The sequence below is a fragment of the Eleutherodactylus coqui genome, chromosome 6 (genome assembly GCF_035609145.1).
Source record: "Eleutherodactylus coqui strain aEleCoq1 chromosome 6, aEleCoq1.hap1, whole genome shotgun sequence".
NCBI classification, from domain to species: domain Eukaryota; kingdom Metazoa; phylum Chordata; class Amphibia; order Anura; family Eleutherodactylidae; genus Eleutherodactylus; species Eleutherodactylus coqui.
In genome coordinates, this window is record NC_089842.1 from 108275406 (window position 1) to 108299491 (window position 24086).

The 24086-nt window shown below is 41.8% G+C and overlaps 1 protein-coding gene across 3 annotated transcripts in view; it reads left to right on the plus strand.

The window, feature by feature from the left end:
* The window catches only part of MEGF6 (multiple EGF like domains 6), a 370082-nt gene that overhangs the window by 35041 nt on the left and 310955 nt on the right, over positions 1–24086 (plus strand). For 2 of the 3 annotated variants that reach the window (XM_066607377.1, XM_066607379.1), the window contains exons 2-3: positions 4452–4586; positions 13732–13841. In XM_066607377.1, the coding sequence (XP_066463474.1) occupies positions 4452–4586; positions 13732–13841 (245 nt within the window). The remainder of the gene's footprint in view (positions 1–4451; positions 4587–13731; positions 13842–24086) is intronic. The other variant, XM_066607378.1, reaches the window with a different exon arrangement.

The following is a 24086-nucleotide window of genomic DNA, read 5'->3' on the forward strand; positions in this document are numbered from 1 at the left end:
CGCAGCACGCGGGCTGGGTGATGTATGGACAGGAGGGAGGTGATGTATGGTGGCGCGGCGCCATAGAGAGCTCTATGAGTGAGGGTGATGAGTTTAAATTGAGTTCTGTAATACATGGGCAGCCAATGCAGCGACTGGCATAGTGTGGGGGCGTCTGAGAAATGGCTGGACAGGAAGATGAGTCTTGCTGCCGCATTTAGTATGGATGGGAGAGGGGAGATTCTGGTGCGGGGAAGGCCAATGAGCAGTGAGTTGCAGTTATCAAGTCTGGAATGGATGAGGGTAACGATGGGAGTCTTTAGCGTGTCCGTGGTCAGGAAGGGATAGATTTTTGCAATGTTCATGAAGTACAGGTAGCAGGTTCGGGTCAGAGATTGGATGTGTGGGATGAAGGAGAGCTTCGAGTCCAATGTGACCCCTAGGCAGCAGGCATGCTGTCTGGGGGATGTGGTAGTGACAGCTATTCATATGGAGATGTTGGGGGGAGGTTGGCTGGTAGAGGGTGGAAAAATGAATAAGTCAGTTTTTGAGAGATTGAGTTTGAGAAAAAGGGAGGACATGTTGTTTGAGACAGCGGACAGAGAGCCAGAGATGTTTTGGAGGAAAGGTGCAGAGATGTCACAGGAAGAGGTGTATAGCTGGGTGTCATTGGCATAGAGGTGATGTTGTAGGCCAAATCTGCGAAAAGCCAGCCCGATTGGGGCTGTATAGAGGAGAGAAGGGGGCCAAGGACCAAGCCCTGGGGGAGCCAGACAGTGAAAGGAAGTGAAGAGGAGGTAGAGCCAGCGAAAGAGACGCTGAAAGAGCGGACAGAGTGATAGGAGGAGAACCAAGAGAGAGCAGTGTCTTTTAGGCTGATCGAGCAGAGCATAGTGAGAAGGAGGTCATGGTCAACAGTGTCATTCGCAGCGGACAGGTCAAAAAGGATTAGTAGGGAGTAGTCGCCCCTTGACTCGGCCGTTATCCGGTCATTAGACACATTTGTAAGGGCGGTTTCAACAACCTTTAGGGGTGCGTCCAGAAAGAGAAATCTTTCCAATCTTTTTTCCATCCAGATTGGTTGTTTTTCTCGTTTCGACACCATTCCCTTGGATGTGTGCTACGGGATAGGATGCAGAACACTGTCATATTAGATAAATGAAGTCACGAATATTATTGGTGGTCACATGTTTTATTGTAATTTAATATTAATAAAAGTTATTTTAGGCCTGTTTCACACGGGCGACAGCGATCTCACCCCAAGAAAATCACAGCGATATCGCAGCTGTGTTCTGTGTGATATAACCGTGTTTTCTCCCAGCGATATTGCAATTTTGTGGCACTACAAAGCCGCACGACTTTGTAGTGCTCTTTTGTGGGGATTTTTTTGGGGGAAGAGGGATGGGGTCTTGAAATATAAGCCGTACCCCCAAAATTGTCCAAGATGACAGCTTCTTTAAAGGGAACCTGCGATTAGTTTCTTGCTTCCCAAACCATGTGCAGCATGCAATCTCGACATGGTCACTCATCACAGACAATGTTTTTCTCTAAAATGCTGTGACGTTTCATAAAAAAAAAATTTAAAAAAGAGCTGGACAGCATAGAACGGCTGGTAGGTGCCCTTTAAATGTTGTACTATATTGTCCGAAAAGAAAAGAATAGAAATAATATAAAGCAGCAGACCCTCGGCCCTCAGCGGCTCGTACACTGAGCTGCAGCCTCCTTTCTTTAGTAGAAGCTGCGCTGATTTATGAATTTTCAAGCTCTTACTTATCAGTGGCATTTCACCCCTATGCTGTTAAAGGAGGATGTAGCGAACAATTTATTTTCCCATCAGCGTTGGGTGAGATCTTAATCCTGGTAGATACAGTGTAGGAGGCATTAATGATCCTGTGGCAATTTTCCAAAGAATGGAAGAATTATCTCAACTATTTGCAATAAATTCCTGCTATAGAAAATAAATAATGGTGTGTAGGCAGTAATATTTCCATTGCTTCATGTAATTGCTTTAGTTTTATGATATACACATAGAGTAAGGAAAGCAATCAATTAAGTCTTTGCAAAGAAATAGTCCAGGGAAATTGAGTTTAGTTTAAAATATCAGCCAAATAACATTCTACATCTATGTAGACTATAAAGGCATAATAGCAAACCCTTACAAGCATAGAACTCTTCCCTAGACTAGTCTACAAATCACATTGTACAAGGCCTTTTCTCGGTAGTGCCATCTGTTGACTTTAATTGGTTCTATGGAAGATTAACTTTTTTTCTTCCATTGTATATTATCCTAAGAAATGAACAGGGCTCTTTCATAGTTTGGATTTATGGCATATTGTTCTGATCAATGAGACCCCAAAAGTCCTAAAAATGTGCCTCCACAGTCCTTTATTCCCAGTGGAAAGTTATAGTGCATGAGGGATATGTGCTCAATTCCATAACTAGGGAGTGCAGAGATAGCAGTTGCACCTGGGCCCTGGTGTAGAAGACACCAATACTATATAGGACACATGGTAGTTTTGGGCCTATTGAGGTCCAAAAATATCCAGTTACGCCACTGTTCATATCTTTATCTCCAAAAGACTATTATGATGGCATGTCTAGTAGAGATGAGCGAGCATACTCGCTAAGGACAATTGCTTGATCGAGCATTGTCCTTGGCGAGTACCTGCCCACTCGGAAGAAAAGATTTGGCTGCCGCCGGCGGGCAGGCAGTGGTGGTGGAGAGCGGGGAGGAGCGGAGGAGGGATCTCGCTCTCCCTCTCTACCCCCCACACCCCCGCTCCCCCATGCTCACTGCCGCAACTCACCTCTCACCCGCGCCGGCAGCTGAACCTTTTCTTCCGAGCGGGCAGGTACTCGCTAAGGACAACGCTCGATCAAGCAATTGTCCTTAGCAAGTATGCTCGCTCATCTCTAATGTCTAGTCAACTACTTCGAAAAATTGGACTTGATTCTTGGGATCGGTAAGTGTTCCAGCAGTCGAGTCCCTACAATGCAATTTTTTTTACCTACCAAAGTAATGTAAGTGTTAATTGCAGGAAAATGGAAGTTGAAAAAGTTTGCTGAACTCTAAACTCTGGGAGGCCACATAGTCAAACTTGCCACATACAAATTTACGGGATTGATTGATAAGAATGTGCTGTAATCTTAGATATAAACATGTACTGTATATTACTATGCTAATGACTGTATACATAAGGGTAGCTGACTAAATATCTTTTTGGGTGCCGCAATAATGGCATGCTGATATTCAATAGCCTGAAGTCATAAAGGAAATCTTATTCTGCCATGCACCGAAAAACAGTGCAAAGACACCATTTACTTAGGTGCAATCACTGGAGTAACTATAGAGGATGCAGGGGATGCGGTTGCACCCGTGCCCAGGAGCCTTAGGGGTCCATAAGGCCTCTCCTCTCCATATAGGGAGCCCAGTACTATGAATAAAGCATTATAGTTGGGGGCCCTGTTACAGGTTTTACTTTGGGGCCCAGGAGCTTCAAGTTGCGCCTCTGGGTGCAATACTTGCTACAATGTATCAGAAACTTGATCCCTTTAGTTATGTGAACAGGACTAGGTCAAGACTAACCCGGTGAGTGTTTCACCACTAAATTGAGCATTTCCAGTCACAGCCAGCAAGCAGTTTGAAGCACAAAGTGTATTAGAAAGTTGCAGAACTTTTCACTATAAGGATTAATTGTTACACACACAAACTGGAAAACCCCTTTTAAATACTGCTGTAAATATGCGGAGACGTGCGCTCCCGTTTCCTGGTTGCCACCCTGGATTAAATAAATCTTTGTTTTATGTGTCCTTCTCCTGTAATTTCTATATCTAAATCGGACTCCACAGACTGATTCCTACAGGAAACAAAGTTACAGATTGATAATACTGTCCGCACCCACTTATACTTGGCATGACTGTGGGATGTATCTGATGTCCTTCTCAGTTTTACTTCCCTTCAGCCTCCCATTGAGATACATCTTAAAGGGCATGTCTCATGTATGTACGTTCGTCCTGTTTTTAAAATGTAGAAATGCTAACTTGACATTTAACACATTAGGATAACTCCATTTAGAGCATTGTAGCACATTGTAGTTATCACTATGTGACAGTCATTTTAGGAGGATTTGGAGTACCTCCTTCCCCAAAGATTATAGAGTGTCAGGAAAGCTATGTACAGAACTTTATCTTTGTTTACAGTGTATAATGTTTTTATCCTTTTTACCTAGGTCTCCATTAACACAATGAGTCTCTGCCATTTAATGATAATGAGATGACACTGCTGACTCTGACTCTATCTATACAGCAAAGCTGGAAAATGAGCTGCACAAAACTAGAAATGTCAAAGTATTATATGTACTTTACTGGCCAAACTGCAATATTTCAGGGTTTTTTTAAGTAAAAAAAAAAGAAAAGGGCATAAATAAAACATTTGTTTTTTAACATCTCAGAATTTCTAATTTTTTTTGCAGGCCAAATGTGTGTCCAGAAAGAGAACTGTCCATAGTTGCTCATAAACAGCCAGTGGTTGAGGCCTACAGTCGGATGGTGAAAGTTTGGAAACAAGGGTGTGCGGGACAGATTTGGTGTGTTGGTTACGAGCGGAGGTAGGTACTGGATATAACTTTTTGGGCCATTTCTTTGTTTCATAGGTAAATACAAAATCTTGCTTTATTGATGGATTGTTCTTGTTGGATTTAGAAGTAAATCTTATATTGTAAGGGCCCATTAAGACAGGCATATATATCCTTTTAAGGGGGGCAGTACCTTTCCGAGTGTGAGTGATTGCGCATTTCACCTTAGTGCTCCTCACTGCTGCCTAATATTACAGCCGTTTCCCTGTAAGAACCTTTCAGAAAGGCTAATCCCCCTCGCAAGAAATTATTCATGCCTTTATTGCAGAATGCAAGATCCTGGGCAAAATGTAATTTGATGTCTGTTTATCGGAAGATCCCATATACATGTGGCCTGTGTATATTATTGCACATGCCACGATTGTTTGCACTTGTATGAAGAAGAATCCATACTAGGGCTTTGCCTCTGCCTGGTACCGGTTTACCTATCGCTTGTTTTCATTCCACTTTCTGCTGTCTCATCACATGGGGAAAAAAATCATTAAATCAGAACTTGAAATTGAAACTGATAAACACTAAGAGCTTCTTGTACAGATGCCAAGATAAAGAGAATTTGTCAAGAAATGCTGCAGAGGAATTGAGTGCCGCCCCAGGTAGAGGATCAAGGCAAGCAGATCTATAGAATATGGAGCATGTAAACTAGAAGAATGGTGATATTGCCTGAAATAAGCACATGCCTCCTACCAGAGCAGGATACTTCTAGAGTACCAAGCTAGGAATGGGGGCACTTGCCAATTTCTTAAAAAACATTTGCATACAGTGCAAAGTTTAGTGCGATGTGCCCTCATTCATGGACATGTGCATAGAACCTGCTTTGTTTTCATTACGGTCTACAACGATACTTCTACACTGGGGTTTTAGTCTTTAGCGATATATTTTCGGTAGTTGTTCGTTCTTGGAGATTTTATTTATGTTTTATTTGCTTTTGTATGTAATAGTACTCATTTACATTAGCGGTTTTATTTTGGTTTTGATGTTCCCATTTTCAAGCCCATAGAAATGCATTGAAGAAGAACGTCTTCAGTTTCAATCCATTTCTGTATTTTCCGTCTCCATTTCATTTTTTTACACTGGAGAAGAGTAAACACAATGAGAACATAAATCCACCATTCAGACATTCTCCATAGTTATACATGAACCTAATATCCCAATATTTGAAAGCAACAAGGCTGGTCACTGAGCCATCAAGCTTTTTCCTCCTTCCCACTCCTGCTTCTCCCTTCTTCTTCAGAGGAGAAGAAAGAGAGGAATAAACACAATGAGAATATGCAACCTTTATGTAGATGTTGTCCATAGTCAGATGTGAACCTAGAGCCCCAGTGTTGTAAGGCAACAGTGCTAGACACTGAGCCGTCAAGCTTCTTCCCTCTCCGAAGCAGCAGAAGAAAAAGGAGGAGAATAACATCCTCTTATTCTCCTTCTTCTCCTCTCCTTCACCGGCTTTCCTTCACTTTCTTCTTTTCCTTCTCTAAAGAAGAAAGAATAAGGAGAAGAAGAAATAAAAACATAATGGCTTAGTCATAACCACTGTTGCCTTGCAAGCTGGGGTCCAAAGTTCAAATGTGACCAAAGACAACATCTGCATGGACTTTGTATGTTCTCTTAGTGTTTATTGTTCTCCTTCTGCAGATAAGAAAGAAGTAAGAACAGTCCTTAGCACTGTTGGCTTGCAATGTTTGAGTTCTAGGTTCAAATCTGACTATGGACAACATCTACATAAAGGTTGCATATTCTCATTGTGTTTATTCTTCTCTTTCTTCTCCTCCTCTGAAGGGAGAAGCAGGAGTCATATGCCAGACAGCAATAGCTCCCAATGCTCATAATGGGGTCCATTGGGTTTTCATCATGGTGTCTGGCATTTTACTAGAAAAAATAGCACGGCACACTGAGCCCTTTTTGTCCAGTGGGATCTGTAATGGAGGCTCCTTACAGAACTCAGTAGCGTATTTGAGCAATGCCTTACATGTTCCTTAGGCTGCCTGTTCAGGGGCATTTCTACATTGCGTTCCCAGCGGTGATAATCCCGCCGTGGGGAATGCAATGCACGCTTTTTATAGCGTTGCTATGGAAAGCACAGCCCTCCCCCCTGTCTACGAGCGGAAAACCATTGTGATTCTCTGCTCGCGGACAGCAGTTCACAGCATGCTGCGAATTGCCGCGATTCTCCACGGTCAGCCAATCTGTCAGATAGGCTCACTGCGGAGATCTGTCTGCAGGCTCCTGCTCCCGGAGGGCGGCTCCCGCGGCGGATCTCCGCACCACAGATCCGCCGCGGGATTCCGCAAACGTAGACAGGCAGCCTTACATTTAGTTTACTAGGCTGACCCAATGTTCGCTATGCGAACATAAAATGTTTCAAAAGTGGTGGTTGGGAACTTCTAAATCTGCTTGGTTAGGTGATTATTTACAGTGTCTAGATATTGCGCTCGTTCTTTCTGTCTATCGCTCTCGTTCTGTCTGTTTCTTGCTCTTTCTCTCTGTCTCTCTATTGCTATCTCTCTTTATTTGTCTCTCTATCGCTCTGTCTATCACTCTATCTCTGTGTTTCTCTGTCTCTTTATCGCTCTGTCTGTTTCTCTGTCTCAATCGTTCTCTCTTTCTGTCTCTATTGCCTTCTCTCTGTTTCTTTACTATCCCTCTGTCTGTTTTTCTATCGCTCTCGTTCTGTCTCTGCCGCTCTCGTTCTGTCTCTGCCGCTCTCGTTCTGTCTCTGCCGCTCTCGTTCTGTCTCTGCCGCTCTCGTTCTGTCTCTGCCGCTCTCGTTCTGTCTCTGCCGCTCTCGTTCTGTCTCTGCCGCTCTCGTTCTGTCTCTGCCGCTCTCGTTCTGTCTCTGCCGCTCTCGTTCTGTCTATCACTTGCTCTGTCTGTCTCTCTACGGCTTTCTTTCTGTTTCTATCGCTCTTTCTCTCACTGTCTTTCTATCGCACTATCTGTCTCTATCACTCTCTCACTCTGTCTCTCTATTGATGGCTCTCCCTGACTGTCTCTCTCTATCGCTCTCTCTCTTGCTGTCTCTCTATCGCTCTTGGTTGGGCAGTGTATGGTGAAGCTTAGCAGTGTATGCTGTGTTGCTTTGCAATGCTTCACTCATTCCATCGCATGCCTAAAGCACAGCAGCGCCACCCATAGACTTAACATGGTAACTTTCAACCTGCCTGACAGTCCCTGAATGTGTTAAACTCACATTTGATGATTTTACAGCACCGGTGAGCATGTGTGTCATCTAATGACACCAACATCAGCCACCAAAGTTACAGCAAAGGGGTCAAAGTGTAGTGCAAGAAAAAGCATGTAGGCTCATTTATATTAAATTATTGTTCTTCCCTTGCTTCAATGCAAATCAGCACTTAATGCACAAACTTCTTGGGGAGCTTCAACTTTAAAACAAGCAGAGTTGCAGTGTATAGCATGGAGGATATATAGAACAAAAATCTGAGTCTCTCATGGGACACAAGGAGTATTTCAAGCTACCTCAGAATCCCACATATGCAAAAAAGATCACAGCATCACGGAAGAGGTGCCAGATACATAAAGGGCCAGTACAGTGTGACGCTTTGGCAGGATTGCCTTTATCAAGTTTTATGAATATGGGATTACTTGAATAAAGCAGCAATGTTCCACTGAACCTCTTCTGTGATGCCGGGATCATTTTTGCATGCATTTGAAGTTTGGAGTGGGTGTCCCATAATCGCCTGCATGAGTTTGTTCTTGCGCTGACCTTTACATCTATTGTACATCAGATTCCCATTAATCAATGCAGCTGAGTTACAGTCATAGACCAGAGCTAAAAAAGAGGCAAACCCTATAGAAGCATAAGGGACTGCATCCCTAAAAGACCTATTACTATGAAGTCGATGGCAAATAATGAAGTAGTGTTCATTTCCTATAACTGGTATACTCCCTCACATAGTAAAGTGGATTCACACCAACAAGATGGCAAAGCTAACATTAAAGGCACATCTTAATTTTTGTTTTTATTACATGGCTGAGGAGGGAGAGAAATTCCGGACATAAATCCCACACAACCAAGGAACAGGAGTGTCAGGTTCAATGAACTCGCTTTAAACTGTAATTTCCAGTAATTATGAGAAGCAATGTATAAGTTACTGTAATACAAAAAGGAGCAACTACGATTATTCACAGTGCCTATGCTATGAACAAAGGGACTAAGTAGCATGGAAGGATTGTTTGCCAGGACTTCAAAAGCTGAAAGTAGCAATGCAGCAGTGGCAAGTTACTTGCTCATTAATAAGAAACAGTGATTTAATTGTTTGAAGCCCTTTGTAGAGTACAATTCCACCAAAAGCCCTTTTTGGCTGCCTCTTAATAAATGCAATTAATACAAGGCTCTTTAAGAATGTCTTTAAAGGAAGCCAGGTACAAAGACATTGAAGTTAATACCTACGTTAAGAGAGTAACTTGAATATTTCAAAGTTATTTTTAGTGATTTAAGAGATGATTGTGTTTGGAAGCTAATTTGGTGTTTGTAGTTGTTTGTACAGATATTAAGAATGAGTTTTTGTTGTACTTGGATAGTGGTCTGGATCTTTATGAGATCAAGGTAATGGGTAAGACTACAAGAGACTAGAAAACCTCAAGTGATTTGTTAGGTTCTAGGTTCCTCAAGATATCTAGATCATTAGTCTACTATCTGAGTTCCTCTTCAGTTGTTACAAAGCTATAACTTCTGACACGTCCTTACCCTCAGGGGCTGTCACATCTTGCCAGAGTTTTACAATAGATGAAGAGCCACAGGTCATGTTCTAAATTATGGAATTGGATATAGTATTTCATAAACATAGTTTACATGGACTCAGATCGAGGACATGGTTTTCTAGAAATTGCTAGATAATTCAAAGATTCTTTGACAGACTCCTGATCAGAGACTAGTTCTCAAAAAATGAATATGCCTCAGACAACCTAGGCTCTTCGAAAGACCCAGATCTCTGGACCATATCTTTTTGATGGTCTTCAAAAGGACACATCCTGCAAAAGTTCCTTAGGCCACACTGATTTTTGACATGTTTTTCAAGTGCTGAAAATCTGGACAATCACCTTTAGAACAATTTTCTCATGTTGTGAGATGTCCTCCTCACATATATGGTTAGGGAAAAATCTTAAGTTCCCAACTGAGACAAAGTCTACATTCTAAAATGTGTGCACATGTTAAACACTCTCACTTCCATACACACCATAAACGCACAAACATTTTATAAAGCAACATTTGTGGTATGTGCCACTCTATAGTTAAGACATACATACGAAGACAGTACACTTAGTAAACTGGGATACACCTGCCCCTATTCTTCATCCATCCATTAAGCCATTGGCCTCCTAAAACAACCTTCATGACTACCCAGGCTCAACTGATCCCAGAACCTGCTGCAACCCTGCCATAAAATCTATGATATGGTCCCAGTCTCTGGGCAGGTCTAGTGTCACAATCCAACCTTACGGACAAGCATTACACATTCACAACAACAACTCATTTCCCAGGGTTGATAACATTGGGATTCCACTGGTTGGCTCACAAGTAGCTGCTGTAAACACTCGAGCTCTCCTTTTTATACTCCTTCACCAGCTCGTCCACTTTATCCTTCATCAATCTATTGTCTACTTTTTCCTGATGAAACGCCCGCTATTTTTTTACCGTACAGACATCTGATCATTGCCAAACATTTGATCAAAGCCATTTTCCCTATCCCTCGACATAAAAGCACAAGCTCTTCCCCCTTGTTCCAGGAGCCACATGGCCCTTTTTGTCTCCTCACCATGGTTCATTTGCTTTTTCACTTAATTGCAGGAAGACCTTTTTAATATGTTGACACTTTTCTCTGCATAATGTTAATCATATACTAATAGGTGAATATAGATGAGCCCCAATAGAGACAGAACTCAGTATTAAGTGATGTAATATACATGTGCTTTATAAATAAAGGTGGTTATTATTATTAGTACAAGTTCTCGGTAGCTAGCCATGTATGGGACAGTTATTGTGGCTCCAAGATTTATGTTGTAGACCTAGCCATGCTTTATATAGTAGCTAGGGGTTGAATGGTTACCATATGCTAAGGTGGCTTTAGGTCACCATATATGGTGGGATTACTAGCCTGATAGTTGCATTGGGGCTAAAGTATTCCATATTTAGCTATTTGACGAGAGCCAATGGAAAAGTGTGAAATGGAATAATAGTTTCAGTAGTGTATGGAATCTCATATGGGTCTATAAAAAAGGAATAAGAGGTAGGAGGCAATACCTCAATAAACTTTCATGTAAGCACTCCAAGAAGACCAAATCCCCATAAATTGGGATTACTTGTGTGCTGAGATGTTTTAGAATTCAACATTTTATCATCTGTGAGAGTTTTAGGTTAATAAGTGATGATCTCTATGACTTGGCCATTATAAATATGTAGGAGATTAGTTTTTCCACCCCTGGGAACCTATTAGAACATTTTTTTTCCTATTTATATACATTTCTAAAGACTGACTTTATAAAAAATGCTGGTTTAAATAGTAAATTCATAAACTACAATGTTCTGTAATTCATCAAAAATGGCTGCACTCTATTACTTCCGTACTTGGTTGATCGAAGATATCATAAAGAAGTATCATAAGGGCCATTGGCTGAGGGAACCACTTCTGCCTTGTTCATCATCGTCTCAAGGTCCTTGTATATGAAACTACAGAAACCATTTTCCAAGCCTTGGAAAACTCCCCTTTCACCGTCTGCTTTCACAGCCAAACATACTAAGCCACTTTAAGATACTGATTTGTGAATTTGTTAGAGTAAGTTTCTACAATGTTAACCAATGCCAGTGCCTCATTACCCCGGCCTGTTCATTCTCATTGGTCTTCGTCCAAGGTCTATTAAATGACTCCTAAAATGACTCTAAACCTAAGCCAAGTGTTGTGCACAGGCCATGGGGAGTTTGTCTCTTTTAATCCACTGAATATTGCAAGGTACTCATGGAAATGCCATAGCGATATTGTTCTATTGAGTCAATGTGTCAACTGAAGAGAGGTCCTAATCTTCAAAAACTATTATGAGCTGATAGCTGAAGAGGGTGTTATGTCCCTTATATGTTTTAATATCCGAGATAGAGCAATCAATGAGGGAAAGCAGGTGGTGCGGTATTTAAACATCTGTGCCCTAGCAACCAAGCATTTGTTTGGACCTCTGATATCTTCCCGTTGGTAATTGTTGACAGTATCTGACAGCATGGAAAGCTTTTTTTTAATAATTTTTGCGAATTCAAAGCAGCAATTCCAGGTAAAATGAATGCATTTGACCCTAATCATTAAGCCCAGGCTGGAGTAAATTGTAAAGCAATGAGGCTGCTTATTAGCTCATGAAAACATCTCAGAATATAGCACTCAACAAATGAGGACATCGTTCACAATGTGCTATGAAATATTGCTTCGCATATAACTGCTTAATGAAGCTAAAATAAGAATCTGGCAGATGGGTGTGAGGAAAGCCGGCATAGTGTCAATGACTTCTCCATTCTTATATAGTTTTTTGCTTTTCCTGTAGAAATGGAACCATAATTCGTCAGCTGGATATTCATTTTATGCATTGACCGTTAATAGAATGAATATAGACATCAGCACATAAAGATAATGCGGAGATGTTCTTCGCCATTGAAAGTTTCAATTATTTATAAATGCAGCTATTTGTACACCATAATACGCTTAATCATGGGACTGCAGACCATTATGTACATAACTCTAAACTTTTTTTAAAGTGTACTGTAGACCACAGTTTCTTAATTCTTTTCTGCTGGGTCCTCAATATTGGTCATAGTCCATACCAAAATATTTTAGAATTATATCAGTTGATCGAAACTTTTCTGTCCTGGGAGCATGGTGCATCATTGGTTTCAATTGTTCCCTTGCAGTGATGAAATCCTGGTTAAAAGTTTAATCAAGGGCAACATCTGCATGGAGTTTGTATGTTCTCCTTGTGTTTGCATGGGTTTCATCGCACACTTCAAAAATATACTGATAGGTTAAATTGCTTTCATATAAAATTACCACATGTGTTTAAGGTGAGGGCAGGGGCGTAACTATAGAGGGTGCAGGGGATGTGGTTGCACCCAGGCCCAGGAGCCTTAGGGGGCCCATAAGGCTCCTCTTCTCCATATAGGGAGCCCAATACTATGAATAAAGTATTATAGTTGGGGGCCCCATTACAGGTTTTGCATTGGGGCCCAGGAGCTCCAAGTTACACCTCTGGATAAGGGGTAGAGACCAATGTGAGTAATGAAAATATAGTATCTGTACAGCAGTGTGGAAAATATTGGCAATACATAACCAAGAAAAATATGTATCCTGAACTCGGTAGTATGTGCAAAAATAGTCACATATGTTGCTGAACCAGAGATTGGGGCAGTCAAAGAAGGTGCTATGCAGCTTTATAATCACTTATCTCAGAACTGCCTTATCAGCTGTGCTTCACCAACAAGTAGTGGGCCCTCAGTTTGAAAACCACTGCTGTAGACCATAGGATGGGTCAATGGACTGTAGACCACTTAAACCAACCTCATACATGGCTTTGTGCTACTGTGGTTTAAGGCCATGTTAAGTTGGGGCTACATCATGGAGGTTTGGTAAAGTGAACATGAGAAAGGGAGAACCACAAATACTCGTACATATTCTCACAGTTTATTGTATTTTCAACATTTCCTGGACCTAGTATGAGGGAGCCGTATGGTATAAAGATGCTCATCGATCATAAACCAAAAATGAGGAGATCTTGGGTTTTTCGACCTTGGAGACCTTCGGTGATCAGCTGTAATTTACAGGGGAACCCGGCAGCAAATGCTTAATTACACTGCAGTGCTATCACAGGGGACATGAAGCGATGTATGATGCCTACTGAAGTCAGTGGGGTGACCTTGTAATGCACCGGTGTGCTGGTTATTTGTTCCAATAACTGATAGAGATCCCAAACCCGGTTATTAAAAAAGAAAAAAGTTTTCTAAACCAGACGACTGCTTCTAAAGACGTCTCTTGTGATGCAATTTCTGTGATGCATATTTGAAGTTATTGGAGGTCTGCTGCAACAGTTCTGCCCTGCATGAGTGTAACCTTTTGCTTTGTTGTTGTCATTTCAGAACAGCGTATTACACCACATATCGTCAGGTGTACAACCGAGAGTATCGGACTGTAAATAAGTGCTGTCCTGGATGGTCTCAGCTGAATGGGGAGGCAGGCTGTCAGCACTGTAAGTATAGCTCAGCTCATGTAAATGACACGTTCACACCTTAAATTGCCACAGTATTTCTACAGAGAACACAGTATGCAAAGGTAAAATAATAGATGTCTTCTTTCATCCACTCTGTGTGAAGCCAGAAAATCACATTTTCCTTCTAAGGATTCATTTAAAGCTGTGGTTTTATATACCTTCCTTTTGCAGCATATGATTTTGGCAGAACTGTAAGGGTTTAATTTATTTTCACTTGTCTTGCACTCACTTTCCTCTCAAGTAGCAAATTGAGCATACATCACACTCCAAAACAGTCAATGCCCCTCAGATACATACTGCTGCCACCTACCAAGTTTTTAGCTGATAGGTATCCAACATACATCTATTGCCTTCTGGTCCAAGAGTTAAAGGGCTTGTCCCGCGCCGAAACGTTTTTTTTTTTTGCATAGGCCCCCCGTTCAGCGCAGGACAAACCCAAGGGATGTGTTGAAATTAAAAAAAAAAAATTTACTTACCCGAATCCCCTGTCAGCAACTTCTTCCTTCTCTTCCTCCAAGATGGCCGCCGGGATCTTCACCCATGATGCACCGCGGGTCTTCTCCCATGGTGCACCGTGGGCTCAGTGCGGTCCATTGCCGATTCCAGCCTCCTGATTGGCTGGAATCGGCACACGTGACGGGGCGGAGCTACGCGATGGCACGTAGAAGGGGGCGGAGCCAGAACGCCGCTCGTGCCCGGACCGACCAGAAGGGAGAAGACCCTTCTGCGCAAGTGCGTCTAATCGGGTGATTAGACGCTGAAATTAGACGGCACCATGGAGACGGGGACGCCAGCGCAGGGAAGGTGAGTATATAACTTCTGTATGGCTCATATTTAATGCACGATGTATATTACAAAGTGCATTAATATGGCCATACAGAAGTGTATAACCCCACTTGCTGCCGCGGGACAACCCCTTTAAAGTACTCTATGCAAATAAAGAAGATGGAACAATATACCTCTGCAGTGCCACCTATTGGATGGCAGCATTCCTTCAAATCAATATACGACAGCTTTTTTTAAAGCACTCTGAGATTATATGGATTCTTTAAACATACAAGAGCCAAACTTATTAAAGTTTTAAGCTTGAATCTATAAATGTTCAGGCCTTACAAAACTTCTAATAGACAAAATAAGATGAAAAAAACTGTTACAGAACAAAACGGAGTAAAAACAAAAAAACCCTAAAAACTTACTATTCAAGTCTCCTCTGCTTCCTTGGGGGTAGGAAGATCAAGAGATGCACACTTCAAACTTATATCTGCCCCTCACAATGCTTAACCTTTTACTGTCCAAGTTATATTTTTATAACCTGAGGGTATGTTTAGATGTAGCGGTTGTACTCTTGTTCTTGCCATGCTGTTAAAAAAATGTACATTGCTTTCCTGTGAATTACTAGAGATTTGAGGTCTCGGTGACTTCTTCCAGCTATGGTACCACAGCAATTCACAATAAATCTGTTTCTGTTTTTTGCTTTTTCTCAGACATACACCAAATTGGCAGCACAGCTGCTAGGTCTCAATACACCCTTAGTTCTTGGTTCGGGTTTTCAGAGAAGCCACCGTTTCTACCATTCTATATACTGAGATCCAGGAGGCCTGTGGGGTACATTAGCACCCTCCTATGTAGATGTATAGTTTAGGGTGTGAAATCTGGAGCGGTGATGTGGTCTTGGAGCTGTGAAGGGGTTTTGGTGTGAAGGTGGACCCCGGATAGTTTTGCCCAAACTCCCAGGGAGCATTATTCCATGAATTATTTCACTATTATGTGCATACTTTTATGGTGTTGTCTATTTTATTTTTTACCATTTAGTCTCCTGAAGAAATTGCCCGTATTCTCAAAGGGTCTTTACACTAATTTGCATTGTCCACCTATCCTTAAGTTAGATCATCAGTGCAAGAGTTTCAGAGGCTTAAGGGGTTTGGACTTCCATCTTCCTTTTGTTGATTGGTGAGTGATCAGTGACTCAGACCTTCTTGGACCTCCACCTAGATTTGTTGATTGGACCTCCACCATAACATATTGGCCCCAACTTTTTTTTTCTCTTCTTTTTGTTTGCTGAGTCGTTTTCATTTATAATCTCTGCTCCACAGATCCCTTCTGCCTTTTCGTGTCAGAGTGTTTAATATTTGTTCTCACTGAACTTTTGGAGGCGACTTCTATAACATTTAAATATCACGGAAAGCTGAAGATTAATATTAAAATATGCTTATATGTGTTTGAGGAATTCATAGCGGAGACATAAGATGATTTATGGCTTCTTAAGCTGGATGGGGTAAGGGTATAATTCATGTGGGACGGTTTACAGAAACATAAATCTGTCGAGAGTTGATGCAATTAAAATATTGCATTTTTCTACCTGGTTCGGTTGGAAGAAAAAAAAAGGTAAAATTCTTTGCCAATGTCAAATTCTTTGAAGAACGTTTATAACTGCTGTTAACAATATGCCATCCAGCTGGAGATGATAGTAGACTCACTATATACAGCAACGTTTTTTTTGGGTTGCATCAATATTTAGCTATGCCCTTGAAGCTGTAATGATCTGAGAATTTCTGAGGTTCAGTTGAATAGTTTGGGCCCAGGTACCTGTGGATGAGCGATTGTGCAACTGAGTACTTGCAGTATACAGCATTATGATTGTTTGAGGGTCATTGAACAAATTTTGCATAGGGATCCAAGTGATGGATATTATTAACCCTTTCCAATCCACTGTCTGACATCTGAAGACATTCTGATTGAAGGCTGTACAGCTCCGATGTCAGAAGATGTCTGACAGGCTATTCTTTCTGTATATAACTGGCTGCTCTGTTGTCAGGGGCCTCTCCAGCATGTCCAATACCACAGTACTGGCTCTAGCCAGCAGATGGCGCCATTGAAAAAAGGCAGAAAGAGAAAGCCCCCTAGGAAATCCTGAAACCAAAATTGGATTGCAAAGAGTTAAATCATTTAAATTACACCTCCTAGTTCAATTACTTGTTGTGCAGCATGCTAATAGATACCTATGGTTCCTACGACAGCTGTAGATGAACATTATATATAGTGTAGCCATGGATGTCCGTGTGATGTCAGAGCTGTGCTATGTGCACTGAGCCAATCACATGTCTTGGCTACTGCTTCTTTCTTTATGCCATTTCATTGAAACACTGAATGAGAAACTGCAGCCGCATTCCCCTCCTCTCCCTTCTTCAATGCAAAGTGTGGAATTGTGTTAATATAAACTAGCATTGTCAACAGATCACAAAAGTAGGGATATGTCAGGAAAACCAGAGCCTTGTAGCCAACATGATTGCAAGCTGTTAAACAAGGAATGCTAGGAAGACTTCTCTTCCATGGAAGTCTTCAAAGAGAGGCTGGACAGACATCTGTCTAGGATGATTTAGTGATCCTGCATTGAGCAGGGGGTTGGACCCGATGACCCTGGAGATCCCTCCAACTCTACCATTCTATGATTATTCGCAGGGCCATTGCAGTGTTCGAGAATTCAAACACATAATAAATTGTACAGCACGGGGACGTCATCTGTGTGCCGGCTGACTTTTCTTAGAGGCCCATACACCACATACCCTACTCTCATCCATGAAAACGGATGAGAATGGGACAAGGAACGATTTTTTTTCACAGAGATCATTGATCTATGTAAAATGTGGCCATGTGAATAGGCTCTAAGAGGTAAAGTTCAATGTTGTCTTCTAAGGGGAAGGGAGTAGTTCATTTCTACACCTACTTGGTTTCAGGAGAAATCAATATAGCTGGCAACCAGAGAATTAACTGCAGGGAAAGTAAGGTAAGACATGGGATTGTTAGCAATCAAATGTAGACGTTTTGTCGTCAACCGTGAAACATAGACCCCAATAGTTTCTGTTCATATTTCTGCTCTCCTACTGCCATCTCTTTGCTCTAGCAATGATAGAAGTCAAAAACCTTCCTTCTGACCAGCACGTCTCTCTTGCTCCTTCCTTTGGATTGTGGTGTATCTTTTATGCAGACCACCTGATACTAAGCTTGGTTCTACCTTCTGGATTAACTTTGGATCATCCCTAGTACTTTTGAATGGCTCTAACCGCCCTCCTGGCACAATATTGATCTTTGGCCATCCTGTGACTTCCAACTTTGTATTAATCTCTGTGTTCCATCCTGACATTTGGGGGCATTCACTACAATTTAGTGACTTCCCTGGGGGCAATGACCAGGGGATCTGACTGGGAATGTTCCTAACCCCTCTAAAGTGTTACAGTTGAAAGCAGACTAGTTCTTTAGATTCAGGATCATATTTGTGGTACTAGGGGTTCCACTAATAATGAGTATTGTAACGCTTTTATAAGTGATTCTCACCTTTTCATACCATGTTGTTTTTAGCTGCAAAATTCTCTGTTGATTAATTTGATAATCTATTATAGTGGTTGGACATGTCCCCTACACAGACATAAGGTCCCTGTATTGTTAAAAGATAACTGCAATCACCACTAGAGGGAGCCTTCTGTGTACTTGCATTACTTATTACTTAGTGTATAAGGACTCATTCACACAGGCATATTTACACTTCTTATTACGCACGTAATATGGGAAGCTGAAACCCTATTAATTTGCATTGGAGTATTCAGACATGCAAAATAAAATCGGAGCACGTTCTATTTTATAACCAAAATAGCTCATTAAAGTCAATGGGAGTGTGTAAAAATGCAGTTAATATGCATGATGCGTGTGTATTCACTGCATATTATGAATGAAATCAATGGGGCCTTATTGCAGTGTTTTTTGTGCACATGAAAATACAATGAACAATAATGCAATATGCAGAGAATACGCACAGTTTCAGTCCATTAAACCGCTGTGTATTTCATTGAATGAAACTGAATATGCCCGTGTGAACGAGCCCTAAGCAGGATGCAGTAAAGTTCCTGAGCTCCTCCTAGTGGCGGTTGCAAATAGCCAGAATGTAATATTTTAAGCGTAATCTGGGCGAAAACAATTGATGATCTATCCGCAGGATAGGTCATCGGCAACTGATCTCTGGGATCCCTGTCAATCAGCTGATTGCCCGGGGCAATTGTCAGTGCAGTGGGGCCAGACGTTGTCTTTGGAGTTGGAGCAGGAATTTTCGGAGGTGGTTTTGCTCCCATTAACCTTAATGGGAGCAAAGCCACCTTTTGAGAATTACTGCTCCAACTCCAATGACATTGTCTGGCCCCACTGCACTGACAATTGCCGCGGGCAATCAGCTGATTGACAGGGATCCCTGGCCCTGCTGCACTGACAGCGGATTGGATGATCGGCAGATGACCAGGAATCCCGACCAGCGGATCCCTGGCAATCAATAACTGATGACCTATCTTGAGGATGGGTCATTAATAGTACCCAGAAAACCCCTTTAAACCTCTGCCTATGGAGCTCATAAACACTTCTTCTCATGCACCCAGGAATCTACAGTGCACCTCCAGCTGGGGGATTAATCAATGATCTTTGCTCTGTTTTATAGGTAAACACAAGTCTTCTTGTTCTAGTACAACTAGTGTGTAATAATGCTGGAATTCCTAGGGGCTCTGATTCTCCAGGTCCCCCACGCAGTAGCAGTTTGCAGAGAGGATGCATTCGCCTGAGAGGCTGTGTTATTTTAGTGATAAATATCTTGGCAGAGACATCTACAAGAAAGTAAAAATGCTGAGGCAGATAACATAAGAATATTGAGTTGTTATTTTGGAAGTTGTGTATCCGAAGTTCAGATGTCACAAGGGTTCAGCAACTAAATCTGGCAGAGCTGCCTATCCAACTCAATACTGCACGGTCCACAAAACGCTTTTCAAGATGTAGGGGGAGGAATATTACAGAACACGATTAGGACATGACACGTCCGTTGGAGATGTCCATACAAGCTGTAAAATACATTACCATAGACATGCTAAGTAGTGGCGGGGGCGGCTTGTCTTGGTAGGCATCCAGTTATTAGAATTGACAGGAAAATTACCTGTAAAATGTTTTATGTATGTTAGTAAGCAGACCTTTATCATATCGCAGATGTTTATATACATATGGTTATATAGAAGTGTGCAGAATAGTGTAATACCTCTATGCGGTCATCAACTAAATCTTGTCAAAGAAAATGCCTCTTGCCAAAAGGCCAATTTTAATCAATTAAAACATATAAAGTTTATTAGTTTGTCTAAAAACAACTATTAGGGCATTTACAATCACAATTCACCTCTGCAGGGTGTACAAAAATGACCTGATAACCAGTCAAAAGGAGTAGAACAGTACTTGCTTATAAGTTAATTCACTCAATTACATTGCAACATTCAAATCAATAGATTGTATCTATCGGTGGGAGCGAGGCGGGAGAAGTGGGCTTCAGTTGCAGAGAGAAGACCCTAAAGTATATCATCAGGTTCCTGCTGGAGGTTAACTGCATTTAAAAATCATAAAAGCCCTACCCCTTCCCAACATGTTTCATCAGGGGAGCGGGGCTAATAATGAAACTTTTTTTTCTTTTAAAGCCTGTTGTTGTTATAGCAAATTACTGCTAAAAAACAAAAGCCTTCATTAAGGCCATATGGACTCATACTGTTTCATCTAAAAAACTAAATTTCCTCCACGGGGACCCAACGTGGTTGGATAAAGGCCCCAGTATCTTAGGCAGTTTACATTCCCTTGATATGTGTAATTTACATGCTGTGTAGAGATGAGCGAGCGAGTGCTCGTTACTCGAGTCGAACTTTCAGTGATGCTCGAGAGTTCGTTTCAAGTAACGAACCCCATTGAAGTCAATGGGGGACTCGAGCATTTTTGTATATCGCCGATGCTCGCTAAGGTTTTCATTTGTGAAAACCTGGGCAATTCAAGAAAGTGATGGGAATGACACAGAAACGGATAGGGCAGGCGAGGGGCTACATGTTGGGCTGCATCTCAAGTTCCCAGGTCCCACTATTAAGCCACAATAGTGGCAAGAGTGAGACCCCCCCCACCCCCCACTGTCAGGTAAAGATCGTTCTCCTCTGCCACAGCTGTAACAGCTGTGGCAGTGAAGAACGATGTTAGCCCATTGAATTCAATGGAGCCGGCAATACAGCCGGCTCCATTGAAAGCAATGGGCTGCCGGCGATCGCGGGATGAATTGTCGGGAAGGGCTTAAATATATAAGCCCTTCCCTGCAATTCATCCAGAAATGTGTAAAAATAAAAAAATATATACTCACCTTGTCCCGGCAGAACGATGTTAGCCCATTGAATTCAATGGAGCCCTCAATACAGCCGGCTCCATTGAAAACAATGGGCTGCTGGCGATCGCAGGATGAATTGTCGGGAAGGGCTTAAATATATAAGCCCTTCCCTGCAAATCATCCAGAAATGTGTAAAAATAAAAAAAATATATATACTCACCTTGTCCCGGCAGACGGAGTTCAGCGCGGCTGGCCTGCAGTGGGTGTGAAGGGGGTGTGAGTCAGACCTGCCCCTGATTGGCTCAGCGCTGAGCCAATCAGAGGCAGGTCTCACTCACACCCATTCATGAATTCATGAATGGGTGAGTGAGTGCTGCCTCTGATTGGCTCAGGGGCAGCTCTCAGCTGAATGACATTTCAGCTCTCAGCCCTTCCCGACAATTCATCCCGCGATCGCCGGCAGCCCATTGCTTTCTATGGAGCCGGCTGTATTGCCGGCTCCATTGAATTCAATGGTCAGTGCTCGTTTTATCGAGACGAGTACTGGTGCTCGTCTCAAGTAACGAGCATCTCGAGCACCCTAATACTCGAACGAGCATCAAGCTCGGACGAGTATGCTCACTCATCTCTAATGCTGTGTCAAAAGAGTATTGGCCGAGGTTTGAATAGATGTTTTACAATACATCTTCTGAATTGTTGTATCGTTTTACTAACATAGACCTTAGGTCATGGACATTGAGCTACACATGCTACTCCTATACTCTTACAATTGGTAAATCATCATATCATATATAAACTTTTTTTGATGGATTTATGAAGGCGCACGATTTAACAACATAAGGGCAAATTATATAATTGCCCCAAGGGAAACTGCCTGTAATATGAAGCCTGTTTGTTTCTGGGTTCTTATGATTTTCAAAGTGACTATATACTAACATATCCCTGGGATTTGGGCCTTTCCCATATGTGATACTTGAATGGTTCGTTAAGACACGCCTCAAATCGGGATCTGCTGTAAAGGTCAACCATTATTTTTTAAGGATTTAGTTGAATATCCATTGAATGTACCAATGCAGCTAATACATATTGTCATACTCTTATCAACAATTCGCCTCGATGTCAATAGGGCTGTTTGTGTTTCCGATTTTGCCATATTATATACATTTTAGAGATATTTAGAAGATTAACATCTCATTTTAAATTTTCCATGATGCTGAAAAGAGGTCTTATTTGAACAATTCAATTTTCCATTAGATATTGACCAGTCTGAATGCACTTTTTCAATAATGGGGAATGACAACTCCGTCGGGACAGAAAGTGATTAGTGGCCGTTGGTTTACGGTAGATTTCCATTTGCATTTGACCATGTTGGTCTAATAAAAAAGCAAGATGCAAAAAAATGTATCTTTTTAGATTGTAAATCAAAGATGAATTTAATCACTATTTTATTGGAATTCAAAACATTAATGATTTTCTCAAAGAGACTCCCTCTTTCATCCCGGAAAATCAAGATGTCATCTATAAACCTGACCCAGAAGAGAATGCATTGTGTGAAACGATCGTACTCATCAGAGAAAGCTACTGTAGACTCCCACCACCCTAAAAAAAGTTTGTATATGAAGGTGCACAAGGTGTACCCATTGCGGTGCCCTGAAACTGGTGAAAAAAATTCATCAAGTGAAAAAACATTGTCTTCTCTAGCCCGTGCTAAGATGAAATGGAGTCTCTCTACATATTCTCCATTTTGATGCCTAGGTAAAGTCTCATATGTCTGAGCATCATGAAAAAGACAAGTAACTGTAATATTATAGTCAAGTTTGTCCATGATTGCTATGTTCCCACCTTCATCGGATGGTTTATAATAATAATACCGTGTTTCCCCAAAAATAAGACCCTGTGTTTTATTCATATTTGCCCCAAAAGAGGCACAGGGTCTTATTTTCGGGGGGTGTCCTATACTCACCTAGCAGTTGCCATTTGGGTCCCTCCCGCTGGGCTGCAGTAATCATGCAAACTTTCGCGTAGTCCTCAATGCCGGTGAAGCATCTCTTGCTGGTTATGGGGCTTGAATACCCGACCTCCAGCAAGCGATTGCTCTGATTGGTTCAGAAGCACCGCCTCAGCCAATCAAAGCCAGCGCTCGATGGATTAATCCCAGCCATTCAATTATTTAATCCAATGAATGGCGTGATCGGTTCATCAAGCACTGGCTCTGATTGGTTCAGGCAGTGCTCCTGAACCAATCAGAGCAATCGCTTACTAGAGGCGGGGTATTCAAGTCCCATCACCAACAACACGAAAGACTGCAGGAGCGCTGGAGCCCAGCGTGAGGGACCCGAACAGCAACTGCTAGGTGAGTATTGTCTTTATATGTAGTGTAGTTAGGGCTTATTCTTGGGATAGGGCTTTTATTTCAAGCCCCCCTCCCCCCACTTCTCCTCTAAAAATCAGGGTATGGCTCATCGTGGTAGGTCTTATTTTCAGGAAAACACGGTATAATAATGTTTACTCAATTCCTTCAGGGCTTGTTGCTCACTTCTGAGGTAAATTTGATGCATTCTTTTCTTTATGTGTTTTTTTATTTTTTTATTTAATCAGTAACTAATTCAGTAAAGTGATCGATGTTAGTAAATTGGGAAAGTGATGGTGTATTCATGAATTTAGGTTTTATGGATGTAAGGGGAGCCCTTGCCCCATTGCTCAGTCCTCTCATTTTCTACCAGGAGATCTTCCAATATGTCCAAAATTTTCTGATCATCCAAAGGGAAACCATAGTGGTCACCTTTTATATAGGTGGCATTTGTATAGTGCTAGTTTATGAGCAAAGAGGTAAAATATCCCTCATGCAATCAAAATGTGTAAATGCCAGTGAGGGGGTGAAGGATATACCTTTCCAAAGAACTGAAATCTGGCTATGACTTAAGGTGCTTTTACACCTAACGATTTATCATTCACACGAGCGAACAATGTCAGAGTTCGCTCACGCAGCCTGTTTACACAGGCAGATAAATTGTTTGCTCGTTCACTTGCTAAGTCGTTCAGTCATTCAGAGTTACTGTGCCAGTGAATAAGAA